Source organism: Drosophila miranda (genome assembly GCF_003369915.1).
Source record: "Drosophila miranda strain MSH22 chromosome Y unlocalized genomic scaffold, D.miranda_PacBio2.1 Contig_Y2_pilon, whole genome shotgun sequence".
NCBI lineage: Eukaryota > Metazoa > Arthropoda > Insecta > Diptera > Drosophilidae > Drosophila > Drosophila miranda.
Genome location: NW_022881614.1, coordinates 10,622,003 through 10,649,266, shown reverse-complemented (window position 1 = coordinate 10,649,266; position 27,264 = coordinate 10,622,003). Strand labels below are relative to the sequence as shown.

The window sequence follows — 27,264 nt, the reverse complement described above, 5'->3', positions numbered from 1 at the left end:
GTATTGGGGTATATTAGATTTGTGGTAAAAGTGGATGTGTGTAACGTCCAGAAGGAATCGTTTCCGACCCCATAAAGTATATATATTCTTGATCAGCATCAACTTCGCCCCGCCCACTTCCGACCCCACAAAGGGCGAAAATCTGTGGCATCCACAATTTCGACGATACGAGAAAACCAAAAACGCAGAATCGTAGAAGATGACTATATCTTCTAGAGTTCGAAATCTGAACCAGATCGTATAATTATTATAGCCAGAATCAAGAAAACAATTTCATTCTTTCTCGCTCTGTCTCTCTCTAACACACAGGTTTCATGGTCGGTTTTGCCAATTGCAAAATATGAGATCAAGGATCTCAGAACCTATAAGAGCCAGAGCAAATTTGGTATCCACACTCCTGTGATATCGGACCTTGACCGTTTTGTGTCAAAATTTCGCCACACCACCTTCCGCCCCCGCAAAGGACGAAAATCTGGGGCATCCACAAATCTCAGAGACTATTAACGCTAGAGTAACCAAATTTAGTATCCGCAATCCTGTTAGATCTCACTATAAAACGTATATCTCAAAATTCCTCCCCACCTCCGCCCACACAAAGGACGAAAATCTGTTGCATCCACAATATTGCAGATTCGAGAAAACTAAAAACGCAGAATCATAGATAATGACCATATCTATCAGATTGCTGAATCTGGACCAGATCAGATAATTTTTATAGCCAAAAGGAGCAAATCAATTTGCACTGGCTACGCCGCGCCCGCCCTACCTGTGACCAAACACAACGTTCATTTTGGCCACCCTCTGCTGGAACGGTGACGGCTGGCCTAATCCATGGCTTACGCCACGCGTCCTCCCTCTATTTTAAATTTAATGCATCATGCTTCAATATATATCCAAGCTTTAATAATCGTAAATTGACAATTTCATCTTTCTCATTAATAAATAGCTATACTCAAAATTATCACTAACCACTAAGAAACACCAAAACGTTCGACACAAAGGCAAACAAGGAAATAACTGCTGAAATTTCGTTCAACCAACAGGGATACCCTCACCCATACGTAATGGAATATGTGTAGATGAGTGGATCCAGTTTTACGGGAGTCAATTTAACTCGAGCCCCTACGGAGACTTAACCTACCAAGAGCTCTTGTTAAGGGTCCCCGGGACATAAACAATAAACAATATTTTTCCACAAATCGCTCGACCAAATACGGTGGACTGATGGGACCCCCGCGTCACCCACTAAGGGTTAATCTTCTGGCACTGAACAGCTGATCGCAGATTTAGGTTCGTGAAAGGTGTTGGTGTTTTTACATATTTTTTTTCAATGGCCAAGATTTTACGTTAAACGGTTTAAGCTAATACTAATTACTAAATAAAGGACAACACACGGAACAAAATAACATTTAATGTGGAACGGTGTTTGGAGTGCGGATTATGTTTTTTTTCTTTAAGTTCAAACGACGTGGGCAATCGCTGGCCGTGGCCGGTCAGCCCTAAATTTATATAGGTCCGTGTATACGTGTGCGCGTGTTTGTGTGTGTGAATAGGGTTTCGGGGTTTTTACTTGGTGAATGAGACTAAATGTGTGGCACGCACTGGAAGGCGATGCAACGATCGTGCGGTGTGGCTAGAATTGCCCTGGCAGCTAAATCGTCCTTTTCACCCTCCCCCTTCACACGTCCCGCGCTACTTGGCTCACACACGCGCAACTGGAACGAACTCACTCAGATTCCGTTGGGCAGTCTTCTTCTCTGCAGTCGACTTTCTCGAACTCCAGTGTCCCTCTCCAGGAAACCTTCTGGCCCGGTTCTGGTGGCTATATTCCTTGGCGGCTGTTAGTAAAATTTTCTGCATTACAACCTATTTTATCGCCCGTTACTCCGTCCACGCTCCCCGATTTCCATAATCCAATCCACGTTTTCTAATATTTTCACTCCTATTTATCCCTTTTTCCCTTACTAATACATATAACTAATCCTATTCTCTTCCTTATATCCCCAGTAACGGCTCCAGCTCCCCCCGATGTCCCCATACACCATCGAGCCTCCCTTGACTTCCGCTAGATGGCGCGTCGCCCTCAGCCCTGGCCACCTATCGTTCAGGTGGGACTGGAGCACCACCACGAGTATGTCGTCAGTCCCAGGAGGGACAACATTCGCGTGGGCATGCCCACCGGATTCCGGAACACTATTGAGCACACGCCGGCGTGCCCTGCATTCTTCTGCCGCGCCCAACGTAGGCCACACCCAAACCTCACTACATTCTCAGGTCTTTGGCGTGGTACACTCCTATGGGACGGCCGTTAAGGTCCTCCAGAGCATACGCGTTCTCTCCTACTGGCTTCATTACCCGGCATCGGATGAATTTGCACGCGAACTTGGCATTAAAGCCTTTTCCGAAGTCACTAAGGACAAAATTTCGGCGGAATACCTCTTGTCCCGGCCTCGCGTAAAACACCCGAGCTCGCTGGTTGTATCTTACCCTACTACGCTCGTATGCCTGATGTAAACTAGCGCGAATCCTCTCTTGGATGAGTTGTCGCTTGTCCTGACCCTCCAGCAGCGATATGTCATGCTCGCCGATTGACCGCAGTCGCTTTGCCAGCTTGTAGCATGACCCATGCAAATACATTTGCTGCCCGAAGACTGCAAAGAATGGTGTTACGCCTGTTGCCTCGTGAACCGAGTTCCTAATAGCCAGTTCTATCTCCGGCAGATGCACATCCCAGTCCCGGTGATCGTCTTCCAGATACGCCCGAATCGCGCTGAGTACTGTGCGATTCACGCGTTCGGCTGCGTTACTCTGCGGAGAATACACTGGCCTCCTCATATGAGTGACTCCGAATGCATCGGTCATCTCCTTAAAAGTTTTCGAGACGAACTGAGCCCCATTGTCCGAGTGAATCATCTCCGGCACTCCAAACTTGTAAAACACCTCGTGAACGAGGAATCTTACAACTTACTTTGCTGTGGCCTTGGTCATGGTCTTTAGGAATGTGAACTTAGAGAACTGGTCAACTACAATAAATATCCACGCCTGACCGTTCTTTGACCGCGGATATTTGCCCAAAAAATCAATATAAAGTTTTTGGAACGGGCGCTCAGTGACCACTTCTTGCCCCATCCCGACCTGCATCCGATAATTCGGCGCTTTCGACTCCTTGCACACGGTGCACCGTCGGATATAATCCCGCACCTCTATCGCCATGTTCGGCCAGTAAAACTGCCTACGCAATAAGTGCAAGGTTTCCGCGATTCCTCCGTGCGCTGTCTTCTCTTCCGAATGTGCTTTGTCTATCAACGCGGCCGTCAGCGAACTCGGAACCCACAATTTCCAGACGGCGCCCTCCAGTTGATCATCCAATCGTTCAAAGCGCATGCGCTTGAATATCATGCCGTCAACAATCTGGAGATCAGGTAAGCGGTCTTGGTTCTCTGTTATTTCCTTCCTTAACTCCTGATATTCTCCAGATTCAAACTCCACCGTTTCAAAACCCAGGATACTACTCGGATCCAATTCCAGCTCTTCAATACTGCGTGACAATGTATCTGCCACTACATTGTCCGCTCCTTTCCGGTGTTCTATGCCGAAATCAAAGGCCTGCAGTTGAAGGGACCAACGAGCTAAGCGACCATCCAGGTTCTTCATGGTCATGAGCCATTTGAGACTGGCGTGGTCAGTTATGACTGTAAACGGCATAAGCTCTACGTACGGACGGAACTTAAGGATCGCCATGAGGGCTGCCAGACACTCTTTCTCTGTCACCGAGTAGTTTTTTTGGTGGCAATTCAGTTTGGCAGAGAAAAACGCTATGGGCCTCTCGCTCTGCTCGTCATCCCTTTGGAAGAGTACGGCTCCTACTCCATAATGTGAGGCGTCGCACTGTATGTAGAAGTGCCGCTTGAAATCCGCGTGTACCAGGACTGGTGCCGAGGTGAGTGCAGCTTTTAGCTCCCCCATGGCTCGTTTTGCCTCCTCCGTCAATTTAAACTTTCCATTTCCCGACTTTTTCAGGGCGTCTGTGAGCGGACCGGCCATCTCAGCATAGTTTTTCATAAAGCGCCGGTACCAGCCCGCAGTTCCCAGGAAACTACGCAATTCTCGAACAGATCGCGGCTCGGGAATGCGCAAAATGGCCGACACACGATCCGGATCAATCTTCAGCGCTCCTCCTCCCACTATAAATCCCAGGTATTTAATGTTTTTATAGCAAAAATGAGATTTGCTCAGCCCTATCGTTAAATTTGCTTCTCGTAGACGCTCGGCAACCTGTCGCAGAATCTTCACGTGCGTTTGGAAGTCCTCAGCTATAATCAGCAAGTCGTCGAGATACGCATAGACGTTTGAACGCATCTCAACAGGAATCACCTTATCGACCAGTCTACATAGGCGTTGTGCGGCGTTGCAGAGGCCAAAGGGCATCATACGGAACTGGTACAGAGGCCGTCCCGGCACCGTGAACGCCGTATATGGTCGACTCTGCTCGTCCAGCTCGATTTGCCAAAAAGCGAATTTTAAGTCGACGCTGGAGATATATATCGTCTGATCGAGACGCGACAAAATCCCCTCGATGCTAGGAAGTGGGTTAGCGTCCTTGATGGTTACTTTGTTGAGCTTTCGGGCATCGAGACAGAAACGATTTTTGCCCGGCCTTCGCATCACGGTGGTACGGTTGCTCCACGGACTATCACTGTACTCGATGACTCCCAAAGCCAACATTTTGTCCACCTCACCACACACCACTTCCCGCATCGCTGGCGACAGCGGGTAATGTCGATCCTTCACAGGCTCGCCTTCTCCACCAACTGAATTTTGTGAGTCTCTCTCGACGTCCTCCCAGGCCTACGGCTTCGAAAGTCAGAAACTCTGCCTTCACCTGACCCAAGGCTGCCCTTTGCTCTTCTGACAACTCCCATTCTTCCTGCACTATCTCCTTCTCCGGGCCTTCCACATAGTGAGCGACTTGATCAGCCAGCACTTCTTCCACTAATCTGTGAGATGCCCCTACTGGACCTTCTCCATCACCTCAGGAGCCAATGAGAATACCCGCCAAAAGTCTACCCCCAAGTAAATTTCCTGTTCTAAGAAAGGGCATACGAAAAACGTTAATCTTTTTACCTCTCCCTTGTATTTCACCGGTAATTCTACTCGGCCAACGATTGCGCGATCTTCCCATTCGCTACCTTCACTATAGAAGAATATCGACGAGCCTCCACGCCCAGCTTCTCCAGGAATTCCTGACCATTACACCCTAGCATGCTGTGTGTAGCGCCTGAATCCAACAGGCCTCGCACGGACTTGCCCATTATAGAGATTTCTGCGAAAACTCTCGGGTCTTTCTTGCACCAACGCTTTACTGAAGCAATCACCTGCCTCCTCATAGCTCGCCTTTGCTTAAAACGGGATCTCGCCTTTCTCACCCGCACCGACAGTGCTCGCATACCATCCACTTGTAGCTCAGAAAATATTCTATTTCTGGTTTCTAAATAATTTCTTAAGCGCTCTTCATATGATAAGTTCCTTAACCTAGCATGCAATTTACGTCTATCTAATTCATTTTTATTTTCTTCTACTTTCTCTGCGCAGGCCCCTTCTGTGAGCGTGATTCGCCTGCTTGGATCGCACCCCTCTTCATGTTTCCCGCGCAATTCGGACAGGTTGGACAATATGCATCGGGCTTTCCACACCGGTAGCAGAAAATTCGCCTCTCCGATGCCATACAGTCCCTAAAGCCATGATCGGTCTGCCCGCAGTTCCAGCAAATCAACTTCTGTGGAACACGCTGTGTCACTTGCGCTTCCTCAATGACCTCTGCCTCTTCATCGCCAATCGACCGATCCTGCGCGACCTCGCTGACGTTCGCATTCGGCCCGCGACCACGAGGATCGAGCCTTCCTCTTCAGATGTGCCTCTATTTCCACGCACTCATCCCGCAGTTGGTCTAAGGAATAAACCCGTAAGCCGTAGACGAAACTCGCTATCTCATCTGTGAGTGCCTTTTTGACGATTTTTACCATCTCCTTTTCAGGTGGTGGCATCTCCAACCTCGACGCGAGCTTTCTCATGACATGGAAAAAGTCTTCCACACTCTCGTTTGACCGCTGCATTTTTTTTTTCGCAGTTCTCTCATGCGGTCGAACTCGGACGCCGTGCCTCGGAAACGAGCAATTAAGTCGCCCCTTAGTTCCTGCCAAACACCACCGCCATGATCACGGATGTACTGCCAGTACCATTCCCGCGCGTTTCCTTTAACCAGGTGATGAAATCCCTTTAGAACTTCATCCCACGGACAGCGGCATTGGGCTTGTAGGAATTCAATTCGGAACACAAAATCCTCGACTGTCATTTTGTTGCTGTCTCCGTCGAACGTCACGTCCCATTTTTCGACTCGGCCCCACCGTGGCCAAGGTCTATAACCCGGGGGATTTGGATTCGGATCTTCTCGAGGAATCCCACCAGCTCTCCTACCCTCGCCACGACCCTGACCCGAGTGTCTGAGTGCTATCGGGTTTCGCCAATTTCGCGCTTGATGCCCACCCCGTTGATGCTGCTCACTGGATGCGATCGGTCCTACTCCTGAAGACGGTTCCGGACCAATACCACCTCGCCCCGAGCGAGCCAAAAATGGTTTTGGTGGCGGAATCGGCGCATCAGTCGTGCTAGACGGCTTCCTTTTCGGGATTGCTCCTCGATACTCCTGCTCGTGGTGAACCTTCTCCCGCTGCGGTTCCTTCTGCTGCTGCAGCTGTCTAACCGGCTGGAGTACCTCGTTGAGTTGGTGCATCATCTCGATAAACCCCTTACGCAACTCCTCCTGCAACACCCGACTAATCGAGTCAGTGTTCGCTGCCCTGTGTGTCGCATGAGCCTGAGCCAACGTTGACTGCTGATGCCAGTTCGGAAGCAAGCGTGGGTGTAGGATCGGACATTGGCCATTCTTCTGACCTGGCCTGGACCGGTGTTCTTGGCAACCCACCCACAGCTCCAAGTTCCTCCCGATCTTGATCAAACATCGCCCCTGACACTTCTCCTATCTGGTCCACTGTTTTGTTTATGCTTGATCGCGTATGATACTGTCTACTACCCCCTTCTTGTGGCATCTGCACCGAGCAACACCAATATTACAAAAAAAAAAAAAGGGAAACTCCTAAACTAAGATAATATATATAAATAAAGAAATAAATACCCAAAGAAATAACTAGTAAGAATAAATAACACCACGCTTCGGACCAATAAATACTCCGATAAATAAATAAATAAATACCGATATAAATATTGCGCCAACTAGCGCCGTTAACGAGATATATGCAATTAAATATTTGAATAAATAAATAATAACATACATGTATATTCGATCGACACCTAAGACACTCAAACTTCAAACACGTTCAACACAACACAAAACCTAACAACAAAAATTCCTAACAGTTCTTCTTCTTCTTACAAGATTCATTAAGAGGGGGACACGTGACTAGCCGGGACCAGCAACCGCTCCAGTTTCTGCGCTCCACTTGACAGTCGCCCTACGGATATCCTACAATTACGAACACCACCTTTGTGTGGCCTGTCATCTACTCTAGTCATCGCTCTAAGCGATGGCCGATAAACGAAAAGCCTCACGGTGCATGAGCAAAACTACAATGAACATTTACCTACATGACTTACTCTAACTTATTCCAATATCACATTCCATCACAGATTTATTCGATATCACAGTCCACCAGGCAATGTGTCCGTCGCAAACTCCCTGTCCATTTTTTTGTTGAACGGCAGTGACTTACGTTCACTTGCGACATCGAATAGCGACAAAATGTTCAACTGTAATTCGTAAGTCCCTATCACAAATTTTATATATCCGTTAACTAACTCCGTCTATCCATCCCTAGCATCAACATTGACATTTCTTGTAATACCACCCGAACCTGCGTCAGTCCAGATGCATGCGAATTCGAAAACCATTGGGCGCCATTTGTTACACTTGGCTTGTTTCCCAGAGGGCAATGCCGGCTAGCTGTCGACCCCAGGGCTGGGTAGTTCCCCTTGCCCGCCAAATGTAGACAAAAAAGGAGACATACTACTTCTCGGGACATCAAAACTGACAACAACCTAACAACAACAAAGAAAATCATAAACAGACGGCTATCAAGTGGGTCAAGCTTGGGTGTTATCACTTCGCGCGCCCGCCCTACCTGTGACCAAACACAACGTTCATTTTGGCCACCCTCTGCTGGAACGGTGACGGCTGGCCTAATCCATGGCTTACGCCACGCGTCCTCCCTCTATTTTAAATTTAATGCATCATGCTTCAATATATATCCAAGCTTTAATAATCGTAAATTGACGATTTCATCTTTCTCATTAATAAATAGCTATACTCAAAATTATCACTAACCACTAAGAAACACCAAAACGTTCGACACAAAGGCAAACAAGGAAATAACTGCTGAAATTTCGTTCAACCAACAGGGATACCCTCACCCATACGTAATGGAATATGTGTAGATGAGTGGATCCAGTTTTACGGGAGTCAATTTAACTCGAGCCCCTACGGAGACTTAACCTACCAAGAGCTCTTGTTAATGGTCCCCGGGACATAAACAATAAACAGTATTTTTCCACAAATCGCTCGACCAAATACGGTGGACTGATGGGACCCCCGCGTCACCCACTAAGGGTTAATCTTCTGGCACTGAACAGCTGATCGCAGATTTAGGTTCGTGAAAGGTGTTGGTGTTTTTACATATTTTTTTTCAATGGCCAAGATTTTACGTTAAACGGTTTAAGCTAATACTAATTACTAAATAAAGGACAACACACGGAACAAAATAACATTTAATGTGGAACGGTGTTTGGAGTGCGGATTATGTTTTTTTTCTTTAAGTTCAAACGACGTGGGCGATCGCTGGCCGTGGCCGGTCAGCCCTAAATTTATATAGGTCCGTGTATACGTGTGCGCGTGTTTGTGTGTGTGAATAGGGTTTCGGGGTTTTTACTTGGTGAATGAGACTAAATGTGTGGCACGCACTGGAAGGCGATGCAACGATCGTGCGGTGTGGCTAGAATTGCCCTGGCAGCTAAATCGTCCTCTTTCACCCTCCCCCTTCACATGTCCCGCGCTACTTGGCTCACACACGCGCAACTGGAACGAACTCACTCAGATTCCGTTGGGCAGTCTTCTTCTCTGCAGTCGACTTTCTCGAACTCCAGTGTCCCTCTCCAGGAAACCTTCTGGCCCGGTTCTGGTGGCTATATTCCTTGCCGGCTGTTAGTAAAATTTTCTGCATTACAACCTATTTTATCGCCCGCCTTTTCTGTACTCACTTCAAACTTTCTGTTTTAAGCACAAAATTTCAAATTTCGACGTTACTCCGTCCACGCTCCCCGATTTCCATAATCCAATCCACGTTTTCTAATATTTTCACTCCTATTTATCCCTTTTTCCCTTACTAATACATATAACTAATCCTATTCTCTTCCTTATATCCCCAGTAACGGCTCCAGCTCCCCCCGATGTCCCCATACACCATCGAGCCTCCCTGGACTTCCGCTAGATGGCGCGTCGCCCTCAGCCCTGGCCACCTATCGTTCAGGTGGGACTGGAACATTATACGATTGGTGAATCTATTGCCTACTTGATTGGCCTATTCGAAATACTTGTTTAATTCATTTCATTTAATAATCTTAAGTCTTAATAAGACTTATTAATAATAATAAAGTCTTAATAATATACTAATCACTAACATCACAATCGTCACTAACGATGTCGCTGGGATTTTTTAACAGCATTTCAGTGTTCGGTTCAAAATTCTCGCAACCGTTGTTCTTCCTTAGACCTTGTCTCACATATAAAAGATTTGAAACATTTATATTCTTAAATATATTTCTTGTATTTGTTTTTATTAAGTTCACTTCGGAGAAAATTCTTTCACATGATGCATTCCAAACTGGCAATATAAGCAGTACTTGTGCAAATTTTGAAATTTTTTCATATTTTAATTCATTGTTGAAATGGTTAATTTGTCCCAATGTATACCAGAAATGGCCAGGACTTTAGTGTGTTTTTAATAAACTAAAAAGAGCACATTCGATTCCCTGCGGATCTTTAATAAGTTGAGGAAACTTTTATACAGGTCATGCAAATTGGCCATTGACTATGTCTTCAGGGTTTAAGAATGAGAGAAGTTTAAAATCCTTCTCGTTAAAAGGCAACCTTTTCTTTAATTGTATACTCAACTCGATCAAAAAAGACTGCGCTCTTTGGAAAAAAGCATATTTTTCATTTCTTTCTAATTTTGACACTTCGAGGCTTACATTAATGCCCAAATTCATTTTTTGGAATTCTACGAAATTAACATTGCTTGGATCTAGTAAATTCAAATAACAGCTTAATATTAACTTATAAGTTTCAGACATATTTTTATATATTATGTGTGTTACAGCTTTGCTAGACTGAAAAATGATATTAAATCTATTTATTATAGGCAAAATATAGTCTAGAAAGTAGAAATATAATTAGACTGAAACGCTTTTTAAATTTGAGAGAGTGTATTCTGCAGGTAAATTTTTTTCTATGCCCAATTCGTACTCAAAAAAAAGAACAAGTGCATCCCACTGCTCAATCATACGTGCAATACAAGAATGCAGAGACAACCAGCGAATTTCATAATGATTGATTGAGTATTTGATGCTCCGGAGAATTTAGAAATTTTTGAAATGCCTTTAATTTTCTGTGCCGCTTTGAGCTCTTAGAAAAGTAATTGAATGTATCCTTAATCGTTTGCTCTAGACTTCTTGGTAGCATTTTACAAGCATAAGTTGAAGCGAGTGCTACTGAGTGGCAAACACACTTTACAAAAAGAACCGAATCATTTGCATTTTTAATCTTGGAAACTATGCTGTTATGCTCACCAAACATGACATTTGTGGTGTCAGCTGTAAATCCTATAATGTTCTCCATGCTGAACCCAAATTCCTGAAGTCCCATATCCAAAGCTTGGAATAAGTCCTTTGCTTTCTCGCCATCCAAATCAATCGAAAATAAGTACTTAGTTTGAACATCCGTGTCGACGAACATTACAGCGCACGCTAGTACCTTAGTACATGTCACATTCGTAGACTCGTCGATGATGATCGAAAACATGGTTTTTCCAGCTGGGCACACGCTCTTTTTAACCTCACTCCTCAGTGTTTCCTTTGCAGCAGGTGCCATCACATTGTAAGCCAAAGATGCCGACTTGGTCCGTTTGCAAGCAAAGCCTTGTGCAATGTCACTGTCAGGAATCCTCCACAAACGAATCAATCTATAATTGAAAACCGCTTATACAAGTATTAACATAGCGAATACAAAAAAAAAGCATCCCGAACTTATACATTTAAAAATAATTAAAATACTGTAAGAAATGGGCAGATTAGTAGGCTGATTGTTGGGCCATCATGCCGGATTGACTGGCTCATGGTTATTTGGAACATATAAATTATTTTGAAAAAAATAAAGCTCAATATTGTAAGATATGAATATTAGTTTATAAGATTTGAATATTAGTTTAAGATTTACTCATCGATAGTATTATAAGAAATACCAATGTACTCGATATATCGATACTTGTCCTCGACAAGTATCGATATGCCAACACACATTCATTCGAATACGCCGATCAAGAAAGAAGAACATATAATACAACCGTGCTATTAAAAGTTTACATATCAGGTGTGGGGTTTGCCCAAAAAAAAAAAAAAACTGCGATGAACAATGCAGACATAAGAGCGAAAACCAAAAGTGAACTTAGCGACATATTGCGTAGCGACATAACGTATATTTTGATCAAGATGCCAACATACACCAATTACGTACAGCAGTACAAAAAATCATGGAAGACACGCATGAGCTAGGAAATACGGCGCCAAACGCAGACGAGACTATGCAGGCAGACATTTTTGCAGTCCCGGTTGAGCGCGAGATAGATAGAGACAACCGTAGTGCACAACACGCAGTAAAAGCGGCGCCAGAAGAATATGGTGAAAATGTGCAGAAGGCTCGAGAAGCATTCATGCCGCGACAAGACAACGCTTGTTCGAAATTGACCATGCGATCAGATGAATACGAAGAAGAATCGCGCCGTTTGCAGCAGTTGGAACAATTGTCCGTTTCTCGCAAGCGCTTAGCTGATCTCAAATTAAGCATATTGAAAACGGAGAAAGAGGCTATGGAGTTGGAAACGCCGAGAGATTGCATCGACTTGACACACATTGAGGCGTTGATGCGTCCATTTTCTGGAGATGACGACCAGGCTGTAACCAATTGGATAAGTAACTTTGAGGACATTATGAATTTCCATGGTGTATTCGAGTCCAAATGCTGGATATTAGCGAAGCGGCTGCTAGGCGGATCGGCGAAGGCGAACATCGACCATCTGGCGCCTTTGACTTGGCAATTGATGCGAGCAGATTTGCTCAACGTCTTTGAGCAGAAAGTGACAGCGTGGGACATTGGAAAGCGACTGGAGGCACGGAAAATTGCAAATAATGAAAGCGCATTGCAATATTTCGTCGCAATGTGCAGCATAGCGTCGCAAGCAGACATGGCCACGAGCGATGTGGTCAAATTCATCGTAGAGGGACTGCAGGACAAGACGGGCATGGCAGCATCCATGCTATATTGCAGCACACTCAACGAGTTGCGTGACAAGATGGTCACCTATGATAAGGTCAGAAGAGCTCCTGGCGTCGTAGCAATTCGTAGCGAAGGTATGACAAAGGGAAAACTAAATGTGAGTATGGCAGTTGGGCAGCAGCAAGGTGGTGGCGCAATGCGTTGCTACAACTGTCGGCAATTTGGGCACGTTATGAAGGAATGCAGTCAGCCAAAGAGACCGGATGGGGCATGTTTTAACTGTTGGAGTACCAGCCACCTATATTCGCAGTGCCCGAAACGAAAGATGGCCACTAGGGTAGCTGCAGTTCAAGATGAGGAGCGACCAGGAGAAAAAAACAACGACGATTTAGCGGCTGTCCAGTTAATCACTTTATGACTTCCGTTTGGTGAACAAAGAGGCGTCAGTATTTTTAGTCTATTTGATACAGGTAGCCCTGTAAGTTTTATTCATAAGTCTTTGATACCGAAGTCGGCTATAGTTGAAGCCTATAATGAAGTTAGGAAATACTATGGACTAGGAGGACAACCAATTCCCATATGGGGGAAATTTAAGTGCCATATTGAATTTTGCACAAAGAAATACATCGTTTTATTAAACATCGTAGATGATAACATGCTGCCATTGCCGGTATTGTTGGGACGCGATGCCCTTAAAGTTATTGAAGTAAAATTAGTTCATAAGAAAAATATCAATGCGAAGCAACACACATCATTAAGTTCGTTAAAGCAAAAAGCTATTAGTTTAACCTGCGCGTCTTTATTCACCGAACGTAAAAATAATATTAACATAAGACTATATGATAAGTTAGATGGTAATCAATCAGAAAGAAGCGCGCTAATCAAACGTTCTTATCCATTTAAAAATCAGACACAAGAAAACTCAAGGAATGACAAAATGGCCATCGAGAATATGAATCAAGGCGACGAATTCAGTAACTTTTGTGCGTCGGTAGAGATAACTTAAACAATTAATACATACAATTAAATTATATTAGTGACGCTAACATATAAAAAATGGTGCAACAGCTTCTGCGCCGTACTCTTGAGACGCGTTTCAAACGCATCCCCGAAGCTGTTGTCTGTTCCGTTCGCGGGATGTGGTGGGGGGGTTACTACTCGTACAACTAACAGAGCAACATAAACAACGAAAATATGTTATAGAATATATAGAGAAATTCGACTAATTTTGCAGAGGGATCTGCTACGGCTGCTGCTTCCACATTAAATGTAAGTGCGTTTCACTTTCGTCAGCGTGGACGTCTTGCAGGGCAGCTCCTTTTCCAAATGTTCTGTGGAGTTTTTGCACTCATGACTACGATCCTTTTCAATATCCAAATTCGGCGTTTTCTGTGTGGTGACATAGGGATTGGAGCCCATCAGCAGATTGATGTCCTTGCCGGTATTCTGGGTTTTAAATTGTCTGAAAATAAATTAACGTGAAAATAGCTCTCAGCTAAAGAGAAATGTGCCACTTACATAGGCTTGCCAAAGTTATTGTGGTGGCTGTCGTCCATTTGACCATCCAGGCGGTTCTTCGCTTTCACACACACAATGCCCACGCATCCGCCCACAAAGAAGGTGATGAAAACGACAAACAAGAGAAGCATGGTGCCTGGACTGGACGCTTGCTTAATTTCGTCCACGCTGGCTATCGATTTCTGTGGATCTATTGGGCAGGATCAAATATTTGTTAGAGCAAGCATCATCAATAAAAAAAGAGGGCAACCTACCGTTCAGATTAATCATAACCTCCTCGGGGTCCATTGAGGTCAGGGTAATCTTATTCATCCCAAAGTCGTCGCCACCAGTTGGCTGCTGTTCTAAGCTGAGCTGGCTGCCCGGCGAGGCGCCAACATTGGAATACAGCAGCTTCTGCTCCTCCGTTGGTGCCGGAGCCATGGTAACAAAGCTGACAGTTTCAGCGCCTGCGCCATCACGTGGCATATTAGGGCAGAGGGAGGCCGCCGCCTTCCTGGTTGTGTTCAGGCTCTGAACACGGTGATGTACGGTGAGGTTTGTAGCTGCTGTGAGGAGGCCTAGGGTTTTTGGGGGTCCGCCGAAAATTAGACACCATCTGACGAGAGGCAAGAGAAATTCTCTTTAACAGTCGGCAAAGAGGGCCTGGGATCAGAGAGTGGGTCAGAGCCAGGTCAGACTTCCTCGTCGAAAGGAGAGCGGGTTCGAAGTCGAAGTTCGACGAGAAGAGAGGCTACAAATAGATGTCATTGGACGCCATTGCCGCATTCCAAGCCTGGTCGACAGCATTGGATGGTGTTCATTTTCTAAAGTGGCAGCGGGGTTTTTAAATATTCGAAAAAAAAGAGAGAGAAACCTTTTAAATTAAATCACGACAAGGAAATATATCTCAGGCAGTGAGGCGTTGTATAGTGATACCCTTGCAATACACCCTTTCGACGGGGCACCCGTTTGGGTAAGTTGAAAAGAAAAACAGCCGAGTGAAGTGTATAAAGGTGTTCTGTGTGTGCAAATTTCCCTAGGTTGGAAATTGGAGGAGGCTCGTCTTCCACGACAACCAGCTGCAGGACAGACGGACAGACGGACGGACGGACAGACGGACAGACAGACATGGCTCAATCGACTCGGCTATTGATGCTGATCAAGAATATATATACTTTATGGGGTCGGAAACGATTCCTTCTGGACGTTACACACATCCACTTTTACCACAAATCTAATCATCTGCGCAGCCTGCAAGAACCATGAGGACTTTCCAGGCCACAAGCCATGGGACTCCGAGCCCAGATCGCGTCCATCCAATCCCTACGCATAACCGACAACCGTGAAAATGGAAAATCTTATTGCGAAAATAAACAATTGATTGAAAACTAAACTATATACTCTTGCTGTATTTCAAGTAATGCACAATACTCATTTTGAGTATCGGGTATAATGAACAACCTGAGGATAGCCACACTACGATTCTCCAGCTTGGCCACCAAGGCTACTGGATCCCTGGGAAAACGCGACTTCACTCGCAGTCTGTGGCACATGACAAAGAAGCCGGCGTCAGGAGCATCCAATGATCATGTAACCGTATTGAATGTCCACAAACCCAGCATTACTGGCACCTGTGGCTGCAATGTGCACACCAAAGGTAGGTTTTCATTGAAGAAAACCCGATAGTGATACATAACCTCAAACGCGAGATGATGAAATGGGAGGCAAAACATAATTAATTTATCTTTCTATAGCTGAAAAGGAACTGGTGGAGTGCCTCGCCGAGGAGATCGTGGCCGAGCGCAAAGTGCAGAAGGGCAAGGCTGTTTCCAGCACCCTGGATGGATTCAATGTGAAGATTGTGGGCGGCGATGTGGAGCTCATCAAGGAGACCGACAAGGAGAAGGTCGTGGTTAGCTTCAACGTGAACCATACGGTCGACAGCGAGGAGGAGCCGTAGGTCAATCCCAATGCCGACAAGCCGGAGCTGGGAGAAATGAGGAGCAAACCACAGTTTGAGGTCGATATTATTAAGAGCGGTACCACGCTCTCGTTCACATGTTCCTACCTTCAGGGCGAGGCCCAGGAGGGTGAGTACAGTAAGTATACGTAATTTACTATATTTTGAATCTATAATTGATTGGCTCTCCTTTGCAGATGACGTTTTCTCCATTGACGAAATGTCCATCTTTGAGGGCGAATGGAACGACAAAGTCTATGCCGTGGCTGGCGATGTTTTGGACGGCTATTTATATGATTTGCTCTTAAACTACCTGGAAGAGAAGGGCATTAGCCAAGAGTTCGCAGAGAAGCTGTCCGACCTGGCCACTGCCCATGAACACACCTGCTATATAGGATTGCTGGAGAAGCTCTCCAAATTCACGGCGGGTGGCAAGTAAATGCCTGGATTGCATTTTTCCCCGCATAATCGTAAAGCAGAAAGTTGTTTAGATTTATAAGTTCCATCGTCTGCTGCCCCAGTTCATAGCTAAACACATTTTTTATCATGCGTGTTTGTAGTTGTATTGCGGCCGTTGTCCTAGTTAATAAATTCAAAACATTTATTCACCTTTAATGTCGTGCGGGCAAAGCTCTTCCCAATCTGTACCATTCGTGGCAATTGCTTAATACTCGACTTCATGAAATACAGCAAGAGTATATAGTTTAGTTTTCAATCAATTGTTTATTTTCGCAATAAGATTTTCCATTTTCACGGTTGTCGGTTATGCGTAGGGATTGGATGGACGCGATCTGGGCTCGGAGTCCCATGGCTTGTGGCCTGGAAAGTCCTCATGGTTCTTGCAGGCTGCGCAGATGACCAGAGCCAGCAGTTTCATCTTGAATGTGGTACAGTGAACTTTTGATTGTATCGTCGAAGCTGTGTCGGCCGCTCTTTATATGATTCGATGAGGGTGTTATCAGCACACGTTCTTTCCCTAATGGGGAGTACTCGGCCATGCTCTGGGATTCACCATGGACCCGTTTATCAGATAAGACAGTGGCTATAAAAGGTGTATTGCGACGGGCTTGCAAGTTTTTTTATGTACAACACTTTAATTCAAGCATAAATTAACAACTGTAGTTGACTATACTTTTGAGCTTAATGTTTAACTAATATTTGCTAAATAATTTAATCAAAAACTGATTATTGTAGGGCTATTGTAGGACTTAAAGATTTCGAGGAGGAGCTTCTTCTAGTACGCTTGCCCCTTGCACCTCGCCGAAAACTAGGCCGACCCCCTGCGCTTGCGTTGGCGTTGATGGCCAAGGCTTTGGCCTTCCAGGCTGCTTGCAGAATCAAATCCGAAGCCAGGCTGTTCAGCTGGTGTCACTGGTCAACTCTTGCTCTGCTGTTTCCCGGAGGAGCTGCCGGTTTTCTCGTACTCTGAATTCGTAGTGTACTCCGTGTCGATTTCACGTAACTCTATCTTCTGCTCCCGCTTGTCGCGCTGAGTGCTTTAACATTAATGCGTTATCAGGTGATGAAATAATAGCACCCACCTTCACGCAACCTTTCCTGATAGACCCGGAAAATCGGCGCGCATGCAGATTCGTCTGTGTGGCCCTTTAGAAAGCGTTTCGAGAACCAGCTGTTGAAGCAAGCGTCGTACTGCTTTTTCAGCTCATTGCAGTCCTCGCCAATGCTGTTCATTTTGAAATTTTAACTTATAATTTATTGGATGTTAAATAATGTGTCGAAATGTGAGGATGTATGCCGCCACACTTATCACTCTATGGTCACTCTATATTCGCAAAGATATTTTTAGGGATGGGACCAGAGCCACACACCGATATCTCCATTTAAATAATTGCTATCGGAATGGTTTTCGACAAGAAGTTTTCGTTCTCTTTGAAACACATTTTCTTATTAAATATTCTTTAATTATACCCGATACTCAAAATGAGTATTGGGGTATATTAGATTTGTGGTAAAAGTGGATGTGTGTAACGTCCAGAAGGAATCGATTCCGACACCATAAAGTATATATATTCTTGATCAGCATCAATAGCCGGGTCGATTGAGCCATGTCTGTCTGTCCGTCTGTCCGTCCGTCCGTCTGTCCGTCCCCTTCAGCGCCTAGTGCTCAAAGACTATAAGAGCTAGAGCAACGATGTTTTGGATCCAGACTTCTGTGATATGTCACTGCTACAAGAAAATTTCAAAACTTTGCCCCGCCCACTTCCGACCCCACAAAGGGCGAAAATCTGTGGCATCCACAATTTCGACGATACGAGAAAACCAAAAACGCAGAATCGTATGACTATATCTTCTAGAGTGCAAAATGTGAACCAGATCGTATAATTATTATAGCAATTTCATTCTTTCTCGCTCTGTCTCTCTCTAACACACAGGTTTCATGGTCGGTTTTGCCAATTGAAAAATATGAGTTCAAGGATCTCAGAACCTATAAGAGCCAGAGCAACCAAATTTGGTATCCACACTCCTGTGATATCGGACCTTGACCGTTTCGTGTCCAAATTTCGCCACACCCCCTTCCGCCCCGGCAAAGGACGAAAATCTGGGGCATCCACAAATTTTAGAGACTATTAACGCTAGAGTAACCAAATTTAGTATCCGCACTCCTGTTAGATCTCACTATAAAACGTATATCTCAAAATTTCGCCCCACCTCCTTCCGCCCACACAAAGGACGAAAATCTGTTGCATCCACAATATTGCAGATTCGAGAAAACCAAAAACGCAGAATCATAGATAATGACCATATCTATCAGATTGCTGAATCTGGATCAGATCAGATCATTTTTATAGCCAATAGGAACAAATCAATTTGCAGTGGCTACGCAGCGCCCGACGTCACGCTCAGACTGATTTTCTGTCTCTCTCGCACGCACTCTTTGTCGTGTCGTTTAATATTAGCGGCGTCTGCCGGAGGAGAGCCATTCTGACTTAGTATCGGGTATAACTGTAGAGTTGCGGTGTCCGCAGCAACTCACAACGTTCCCCCTCGTTTTTTTTACCATGTTTGTTTTATTAAAAACACACAGGCAATACAACTTAGTTCTTTTCTTTTTATGGTTTTTAAGTTTTCCGTTACAGGTTGATACAAAATTCTATGATCGATTTTAAGTTCTTTAACTAATGAGCGCTAAAACAAATTCATTTGGGACTTGGCAACAACACAATGGGCAATGATGGCGGATGAAAGCAGACCTCCGACTCAGCTCTGTCGGGAACTGCTCTGTTGGGAACTGAAATGAGTCGGAGGCCTGGCTGCAGCTAACAGCAAAAGTTGTCCATGACCATTCCATTTTAATAGTTTTGAAGTGTTACAAATTTGTTTTTCTGTTTGCTGTTGGTTTTTACGCAAGCAATCGCCCACTGGGGATGGCTGAGTTGGCGTCTACTCTTCGTCGATGGTTTGGACTTGCTGTTGCTGCTGCTGTTGTTGGTTCTTGTGAGGTCCACGCTGGTTGCGGTTGCGCTGATTGCGATTGTCCCGTCGCTGGCCGCCCCAGTTGCCGCCCTGGTTATTCTGGTTGCGGTTGTAGCCGCGGTCCCCACGATTGCCCATGTTGCCGCGCTGGAAGAAGTTGCCCTGCTTCATATCGAAGACCTTCTCGTTAACGTCCACCAGATTGGTCACCTTGTCGACAAACTGCATGGCCAGGGCCTGGAGGCGGGACGGCTCTGAGCGGTGCATGACCACAGTTTCCGAGGGGTCGTCCAGGCTGGCCATCAGCTCCTCGTTGATGATCATCTTGCTGATGATCGAGTGGACCTTCGGGACGGTCAGCTCGTACATCTGAGCCAGGGATGGTATGCTTATGGAAGTGTAGACATTGGAGTACGTGAACAAATAGGTGCGCAGCGACTCCTCCTTGATGAACTTGACGAGCATCTCACGCACGCGATCCGACTCGTAGAACAGATCCCACACCTTGGTGTTCATTTTCTTGTTGACAATAAAGTTGGCGCAGGCCTGCCAGTTACCGCAGCGCATCGCCTTGGCGGCGGCCACAACGTGCTCCCTCATGGATTCGGGGGGACCTACCAGGGATTGACGCTCCGAGGAGCGCAACTGCTGGTAGAAGGTCTTACTGATCATGCGACGGCGGGCATCGAACTCGTGAGCTGCAATGTAGGGAATCTCAAGCAGCATGGCGGACACCAGATAGACACACTCGAGCAGCTCCAGATTGATGTGCATGTGGAATGGCATCTGGCGCTGTTTCTCAATTTTCTCCTGTTCGGCGGAGCGTTCGTGTTGACGCTGTGGCAGCAGGCCCTGAGCCAGCAGTTCCTTGGGCTTTCCGGTGACCATCAAGTCCACCAGACAGTGATGGGCATCCTTCACGTTCTCCTGACGGAAGGCACACAGACCCAAGTTGGCCATCATGCGGTTGTACAGGATACGCGTGGCAGGATCGGCGGCATCGATGTTGTCCTGCAGATGAGACATGAGGACCAAGTCGCGAGCCTGGAACCAATTGTCGTGCATGGCATGGTGATAGATGTGCGCCAGGATAGCCCGAGTTCGGATGCGATCGGTGTCGTCCTTGGTATAAATGAACTTGCACAGTTTATCCATCACGTCCACCGAGGTGGCTGTGGTGGCAGGCACCTCGCCACTCTTCTTCTTGAGCACCTCCGGATCGAATTTGTAGTACAAGTGCTCGATCTTCCTCAAGTAGATTCTGCAGCGTTCGTTGGGGTTGCCGCACTGCTCGAAGTATTGCAGGACCAATTCAATAGTCTTCACCACGTTCATCTCGTCCTTCAAGCGGGAAACATAATCGTTTGAGTGGGGATCGCATTCCTTCAGCAGCTTGGTGAACTCGTCATCCAGACGCTCAACGGCGGCCAGTGGGCAGCCTCGGATATAAAACGGAGCCGTGATGTATTCCTCGTGCTCCTCGGCGACGCTCTCGCTTATGCTGATGTCGGCGTTGGCCAGGAGCAGCTTCATCAGGCTCTGCATCACCTCCAGCAGCAGGGCCCAGTGCTCCATCTTCATGGGCTCGGATATCTTTTGATTGTAATCAAAGATGGCAGAGATAATGTTGAAGTGGATCTTCACCGAGACGGGCACGCCAAGGTTATGCTGATCGGAGATGTCTCTCAGCTCGAAGAGCAGATCGATTTGCAGGCGACGATCGGTGCGCTTCTTGCCACGGGCCGACATGATCTCCACTAATTTGGCCAGAACCAAGGGAATATCGATCTCGGCGTCCTTTTCGAACATCTTGGGCTTCTCCACCACATGTCCCTTGACAACCGTCTCCCATTCGCCATCTTCATCATCTTCGGCACGCTTGCGGATCTTCAGCTTCTGCTCCTTACGCTTATCCTTCCGCTTGTCATCGTCTCCCTTGTCTTCTCCCTTCTCAGTGGATCTCTTCAGGAAACGCTCACGCATATTCTGATACTGGTTCTCGTCCTCGGAAGACTCGGTTTCACTCTCCGAATCGGAGTCCCAGTCAATGGAATCGTCCGAATCCTCATCATCGGCGGGAACCGACTTGGCGGGAGCAGATTTGGCGATCTTGGGAGCAGTCACCGACGCCTCCTTCTTGAATCCCGCATAGCTGTCATCAGCAGCCTCACCCGCATCGCTCACATGGGCCTCTTCGTCTTCAGCTTCACTCTCCTGGTCGGGTGCTTCGCGGAAGCGTGACAAATCCTCCTCGAAATCCTTGATGTACTTGCGCACCTTTTGACGCAGAGTGCCCAGGGACTTGGTGTTGTTCTTGGACAGGTTCCTTCGGCCCTCGCGGTCCTCCCAGATCTCGTTGATGAAATCCTCCAGTTCCGCCAGGCAGCGAATGTAGAAACGAGGCGTAATGCCGTTTTCCTCCTTTGAGATGACGGGCAGGGCCTTGGTGTAGGCGCGCGTCAGGTCCTCGAAGCTGCTCAAGGTATTCGGTATATCCTTGATCTTCTTGTGGTTGCGGATGGTCTTGATGATACTGGTTAGGTTCTCGTACCGCTTCTCCTTGGTCGAGCGAACCACGCGCTTGACTTCCTCCTCATCATCGCTGAATTGCTAGGGGAGGGGATGGGCAGATGATGAACATTTCCCCTCAACTTGCTTCCTCTTATACTTACAAAGGCGGAGGCTTTGTTGAAGTTTGGCGCCTGGACCTCCTCCTCACTGGACTCGGATTCCGAGTCGGAACCGTTGGAAAAGAAACGTGACATGTTGTTTAGTTTCTACGCAAGCCGTTTGTCTACACTGCACCTGGAATTACAATGTTTTAATATCCACAGCCACATAATTTGGAACGGTGTTGAGGTTATGTATAAGCGGCCAACATGGCGTTTTGTAAAAAATGCATGCCACAAATTTGGCAAGGCGACGTACAACCCTGTGTAAAACTACAATTTAATTCACTGCCGGCACGCTTTTCGCTCCTCGCGCCACCACTTGGCATTGTCAGAACACACGTAAAATCAAATAAACTTACTATTTTTACAGCAAAAAAACGATGTCGAATGCACAAGACATCTAAAAGAGAGGAGACGAAGCGTTTTGATATATTTGTACGTGATTTCTTAAATATCGATAAGTATTTTTAAAAGTCACGATGTGTGCAACAGTTATTTTCATATTAGTTTTGTAACGAACCTAAAAGGTTTCGATACAATCCGTCCCCCGACTTATAAAGAGAGCGTCGCACCACACCCCGCAACCAACGCCCCCCTCCGCAAGCAACCGCCGATCAACACGCGCCAACTCCATAACGATGACCAAAGACATCAGGTCACGCGAACTTTCCCCACTCGAGGAGAATTTGTCACGCTTCCGCGAAGCACCCGACCAGGAGAGTGAAGCTGAAGACGAAGAGGCCCATGTGAGCGATGCGGGTGAGGCTGCTGATGACAGCTATGCGGGATTCAAGAAGGAGGCGTCGGTGACTGCTCCCAAGATCGCCAAATCTGCTCCCGCCAAGTCGGTTCCCGCCGATGATGAGGATTCGGACGATTCCATTGACTGGGACTCCGATTCGGAGAGTGAAACCGAGTCTTCCGAGGACGAGAACCAGTACCAGAATATGCGTGAGCGTTTCCTGAAGAGATCCACTGAGAAGGGAGAAGACAAGGGAGACGATGACAAGCGGAAGGATAAGCGTAAGGAGCAGAAGCTGAAGATCCGCAAGCGTGCCGAAGATGATGAAGATGGCGAATGGGAGACGGTTGTCAAGGGTCATGTGGTGGAGAAGCCCAAGATGTTCGAAAAGGACGCCGAGATCGATATTCCCTTGGTTCTGGCCAAATTAGTGGCAAGAAGCGCACCGATCGTCGCCTGCAAATCGATCTGCTCTTCGAGCTGAGAGACATCTCCGATCAGCATAACCTGGGCGTGCCCGTCTCGGTGAAGATCCACATCAACATTATCTCTGCCATCTTTGATTACAATCAAAAGATATCCGAGCCCATGAAGATGGAGCACTGGGCCCTGCTGCTGGAGGTGATGCAGAGCACGATGAAGCTGCTCCTGGCCAACGCCGACATCAGCATAAGCGAGAGCGTCGCCGAGGAGCACGAGGAATACATCACGGCTCCGTTTTATATCCGAGGCTGCCCACTGGCCGCCGTTGAGCGTCTGGATGACGAGTTCATTAAGCTGCTGAAGGAATGCGATCCCCACTCAAACGATTATGTTTGCCGCTTGAAGGACGAGATGAACGTGGTGAAGACTATTGAATTGGTCCTGCAATACTTCGAGCAGTGCGGCAACCCCAACGAACGCTGCAGAATCTACTTGAGGAAGATCGAGCACTTGTACTACAAATTCGATCCGGAGGTGCTCAAGAAGAAGATTGGCGGGGTGCCTGCCACCACAGCCACCTCGGTGGACGTGATGGATAAACTGTGCAAGTTCATTTATACCAAGGACGACACCGATCGCATCCGAACTCGGGCTATCCTGGCGCACATCTATCACCATGCCATGCACGACAATTGGTTCCAGGCTCGCGACCTGGCCCTCATGTCTCCTCTGCAGGACAACATCGATGCCGCCGATCCTGCCACGCGTATCCTGTACAACCGCATGATGGCCAACTTGGGTCTGTGTGCCTTCCGTCAGGAGAACGTGAAGGATGCCCATCACTGTCTGGTGGACTTGATGGTCACCGGAAAGCCCAAGGAACTGCTGGCTCAGGGCCTGCTGCCACAGCGTCAACACGAACGCTCCGCCGAACAGGAGAAAATTGAGAAACAGCGCCAGATGCCATTCCACATGCACATCAATCTGGAGCTGCTCGAGTGTGTCTATCTGGTGTCCGCCATGCTGCTTGAGATTCCCTACATTGCAGCTCACGAGTTCGATGCCCGCCGTCGCATGATCAGTAAGACCTTCTACCAGCAGTTGCGCTCCTCGGAGCGTCAATCCCTGGTAGGTCCCCCCGAATCCATGAGGGAGCACGTTGTGGCCGCCGCCAAGGCGATGCGCTGCGGTAACTGGCAGGCCTGCGCCAACTTTATTGTCAACAAGAAAATGAACACCAAGGTGTGGGATCTGTTCTACGAGTCAGATCGCGTGCGTGAGATGCTCGTCAAGTCCATCAAGGAGGAGTCGCTGCGCACCTATTTGTTCACGTACTCCAATGTCTACACTTCCATAAGCATACCATCCCTGGCTCAGATGTACGAGCTGCCCGTCCCGAAGGTCCACTCGATCATCAGCAAGATGATCATCAACGAGGAGCTGATGGCCAGCCTGGACGACCCCTCGGAAACTGTGGTCATGCACCGCTCAGAGCCGTCCCGCCTCCAGGCCCTGGCCATGCAGTTTGTCGACAAGGTGACCAATCTGGTGGACGTTAACGAGAAGGTCTTCGATATGAAGCAGGGCAACTTCTTCCAGCGCGGCAACATGGGCAATCGTGGGGACCGCGGCTACAACCGCAACCAGAATAACCAGGGCGGCAACTGGGGCGGCCAGCGACGGGACAATCGCAATCAGCGCAACCGCAACCAGCGTGGACCTCACAAGAACCAACAACAGCAGCAGCAACAGCAAGTCCAAACCATCGACGAAGAGTAGACGCCAACTCAGCCATCCCCAGTGGGCGATTGCTTGCGTAAAAACCAACAGCAAACAGAAAAACAAATTTGTAACACTTCAAAACTATTAAAATGGAATGGTCATGGACAACTTTTGCTGTTAGCTGCAGCCAGGCCTCCGACTCAGTTCAGTTCCCGACAGAGCTGAGTCGGAGGTCTGCTTTCATCCGCCATCATTGCCCATTGTGTTGTTGCCATGTCCCAAATGAATTTGCTTTAGCGCTCATTAGTTAAAGAACTTAAAATCAATCATAGAATTTTGTATCAACCTGTAACGGAAAACTTAAAAACCATAAAAAGAAAAGAGCGAAGTTGTATTGCCTGTGTGTTTTTAATAAAACAAACATGGTAAAAAAAAGGAGGGGGAACGTTGTGAGTTGCTGCGGACACCGCAACTCTACAGTTATACCCGATACTAAGTCAGTATTGCTCTCCTCCGGCAGACGCCGCTAATATTGAACGACACGACAAAGAGTGCGTGCGAGAGAGACAGAAAATCAGTCTGAGCGTGACGTCTGGCGCTGCGTAGCCACTGCAAATTGATTTGTTCCTATTGGCTATAAAAATGATCTCATCTGATCCAGATTCAGCAATCTGATAGATATGGTCATTATCTATGATTCTGCGTTTTTAGATTTCTCGAGTCTGCAATATTGTGGATGCAACAGATTTTCGTCCTTTGTGTGGGCGAAAGTAGGTGAGGCGAAATTTTGAGATATACGTTTTATAGTGAGATCTAACAGGAGTGCGGATACTAAATTTGGTTACTCTAGCGTTAATAGTCTCTGAGATTTGTGGATGCCCCAGATTTTCGTCCTTTGCGGGGTCGGAAGGGGGTGTGGCGAAATTTTGACACAAAACGGTCAAGGTCCGATATCACAGGAGTGTGGATACCAAATTTGCTCTGGCTCTTATAGGTTCTGAGATCCTTGAACTCATATTTTGCAATTGGCAAAACCGACCATGAAACCTGTGTGTTAGAGAGAGACAGAGCGAGAAAGAATGAAATTGCTATAATAATTATACGATCTGGTTCACATTTTGCACTCTAGAAGATATAGTCATACGATTCTGCGTTTTTGGTTTTCTCGTATCGTCGAAATTGTGGATGCCACAGATTTTCGCCCTTTGTGGGGTCGGAAGTGGGCGGGGCAAAGTTTTGAAATTTTCTTGTAGCAGTGACATATCACAGAAGTCTGGATCCAAAACATCGTTGCTCTAGCTCTTATAGTCTTTGAGCACTAGGCGCTGAAGGGGACGGACAGACGGACGGACGGACAGACGGACGGACGGACAGACGGAAATGGCTCAATCGACCTGGCTATTGATGCTGATCAAGAATATATATACTTTATGGGGTCGGAATCGATTCCTTCTGGACGTTACACACATCCACTTTTACCACAAATCTAATATACCCCAATACTCATTTTGAGTATCGGGTATAATTAAAGAATATTTAATAAGAAAATGTGTTTCAAAGAGAACGAAAATTTCTTGTCGAAAACCATTCCGATAGCAATTATTTAAATGGAGATATCGGTGTGTGGCTCTGGTTGTGTGAAGGTGGGTGCTATTATTTCATCACCTGATAACGCATTAATGTTAACGCACTCAGCGCGCCAAGCGGGAGCAGAAGATAGAGAAATCGACACGGAGTACACTACGAATTCAGAGTACGAGAAAACCGGCAGCTCCTCCGGGAAACAGCAGAGCAAGAGTTGACCAATGACACCAGCTGAACAGCCTGGCTACGGATTTGATTCTGCAAGCAGCCTAGAAGGCCAAAGCCTTGGCCATCAACGCCAACGCAAGCGCAGGGGGTCGGCCTAGTTTTCGGCGAGGTGCAAGGGGCAAGCGTACCAGAAGAAGCTCCTCCTCGAAATCTTTAAGTCCTACAATAGCCCAAAAACTGATTAAATTATTTAGCAAATATTAGTTAAACATTAAGCTCAAAAGTATAGTATACTACAGTTGTTAATTTATGCTTGAACTAAAGTGTTGTACATAAAAAAACTTGCAAGCCCGTCGCAATACACCTTTTATAGCCACTGTCTTATCTGATAAACGGGTCCATGGTGAATCCCAGAGCATGGCCGAGTACTCCCCATTAGGGA

General features: G+C 46.7%; 4 protein-coding genes, 1 long non-coding RNA gene and 2 pseudogenes across 6 annotated transcripts; 3 read left to right on the top strand and 4 right to left on the bottom strand.

The window, feature by feature from the left end:
- The first annotated feature begins 5,041 nt into the window (after nt 1–5,041).
- Nucleotides 5,042–5,267, top strand: LOC117193076. Its single transcript, XR_004474503.1, has 2 exons — nt 5,042–5,073; nt 5,201–5,267. It is a non-coding gene; the product is annotated as an uncharacterized LOC117193076 (long non-coding RNA).
- Nucleotides 5,268–10,368: 5,101 nt separating this feature from the next.
- On the bottom strand, nt 10,369–11,306 carry LOC117193069. The gene is made up of 2 exons (XM_033397801.1): nt 10,915–11,306; nt 10,369–10,852 (listed from the first exon to the last, which is right to left on the bottom strand). Exons 1-2 carry the CDS (start codon nt 11,213–11,215, stop codon nt 10,809–10,811), a joined length of 345 nt encoding a protein of 114 aa, XP_033253692.1. The 5' UTR covers nt 11,216–11,306; the 3' UTR covers nt 10,369–10,808.
- Nucleotides 11,307–13,390: 2,084 nt separating this feature from the next.
- On the bottom strand, nt 13,391–14,623 carry LOC117193066. The gene is made up of 3 exons (XM_033397798.1): nt 14,389–14,623; nt 14,135–14,324; nt 13,391–14,078 (listed from the first exon to the last, which is right to left on the bottom strand). Exons 1-3 carry the CDS (start codon nt 14,600–14,602, stop codon nt 13,880–13,882), a joined length of 603 nt encoding a protein of 200 aa, XP_033253689.1. The 5' UTR covers nt 14,603–14,623; the 3' UTR covers nt 13,391–13,879.
- A 930-nt stretch (nt 14,624–15,553) lies between these two features.
- On the top strand, nt 15,554–16,666 carry LOC117193064 (annotated as a pseudogene).
- A 603-nt stretch (nt 16,667–17,269) lies between these two features.
- Nucleotides 17,270–17,855, bottom strand: LOC117193070 (TP53-regulated inhibitor of apoptosis 1-B-like). Of its 2 annotated transcripts, none has more exons than XM_033397803.1 (2): nt 17,618–17,855; nt 17,270–17,572 (listed from the first exon to the last, which is right to left on the bottom strand). In XM_033397803.1, exons 1-2 carry the CDS (start codon nt 17,766–17,768, stop codon nt 17,541–17,543), a joined length of 183 nt encoding a protein of 60 aa, XP_033253694.1. In that variant the 5' UTR covers nt 17,769–17,855; the 3' UTR covers nt 17,270–17,540. The 2 variants fall into 2 exon arrangements, with proteins under 2 accessions (XP_033253694.1, XP_033253693.1); XM_033397802.1 differs by having other exon boundaries at nt 17,270–17,565; nt 17,618–17,851.
- Nucleotides 17,856–19,127: 1,272 nt separating this feature from the next.
- On the bottom strand, nt 19,128–22,648 carry LOC117185853 (eukaryotic translation initiation factor 3 subunit C). The gene is made up of 3 exons (XM_033397796.1): nt 22,543–22,648; nt 22,184–22,316; nt 19,128–22,121 (listed from the first exon to the last, which is right to left on the bottom strand). Exons 2-3 carry the CDS (start codon nt 22,274–22,276, stop codon nt 19,479–19,481), a joined length of 2,736 nt encoding a protein of 911 aa, XP_033253687.1. The 5' UTR covers nt 22,277–22,316; nt 22,543–22,648; the 3' UTR covers nt 19,128–19,478.
- A 158-nt stretch (nt 22,649–22,806) lies between these two features.
- LOC117193063 lies at nt 22,807–25,310 on the top strand (annotated as a pseudogene).
- Nucleotides 25,311–27,264: the final 1,954 nt, after the last annotated feature.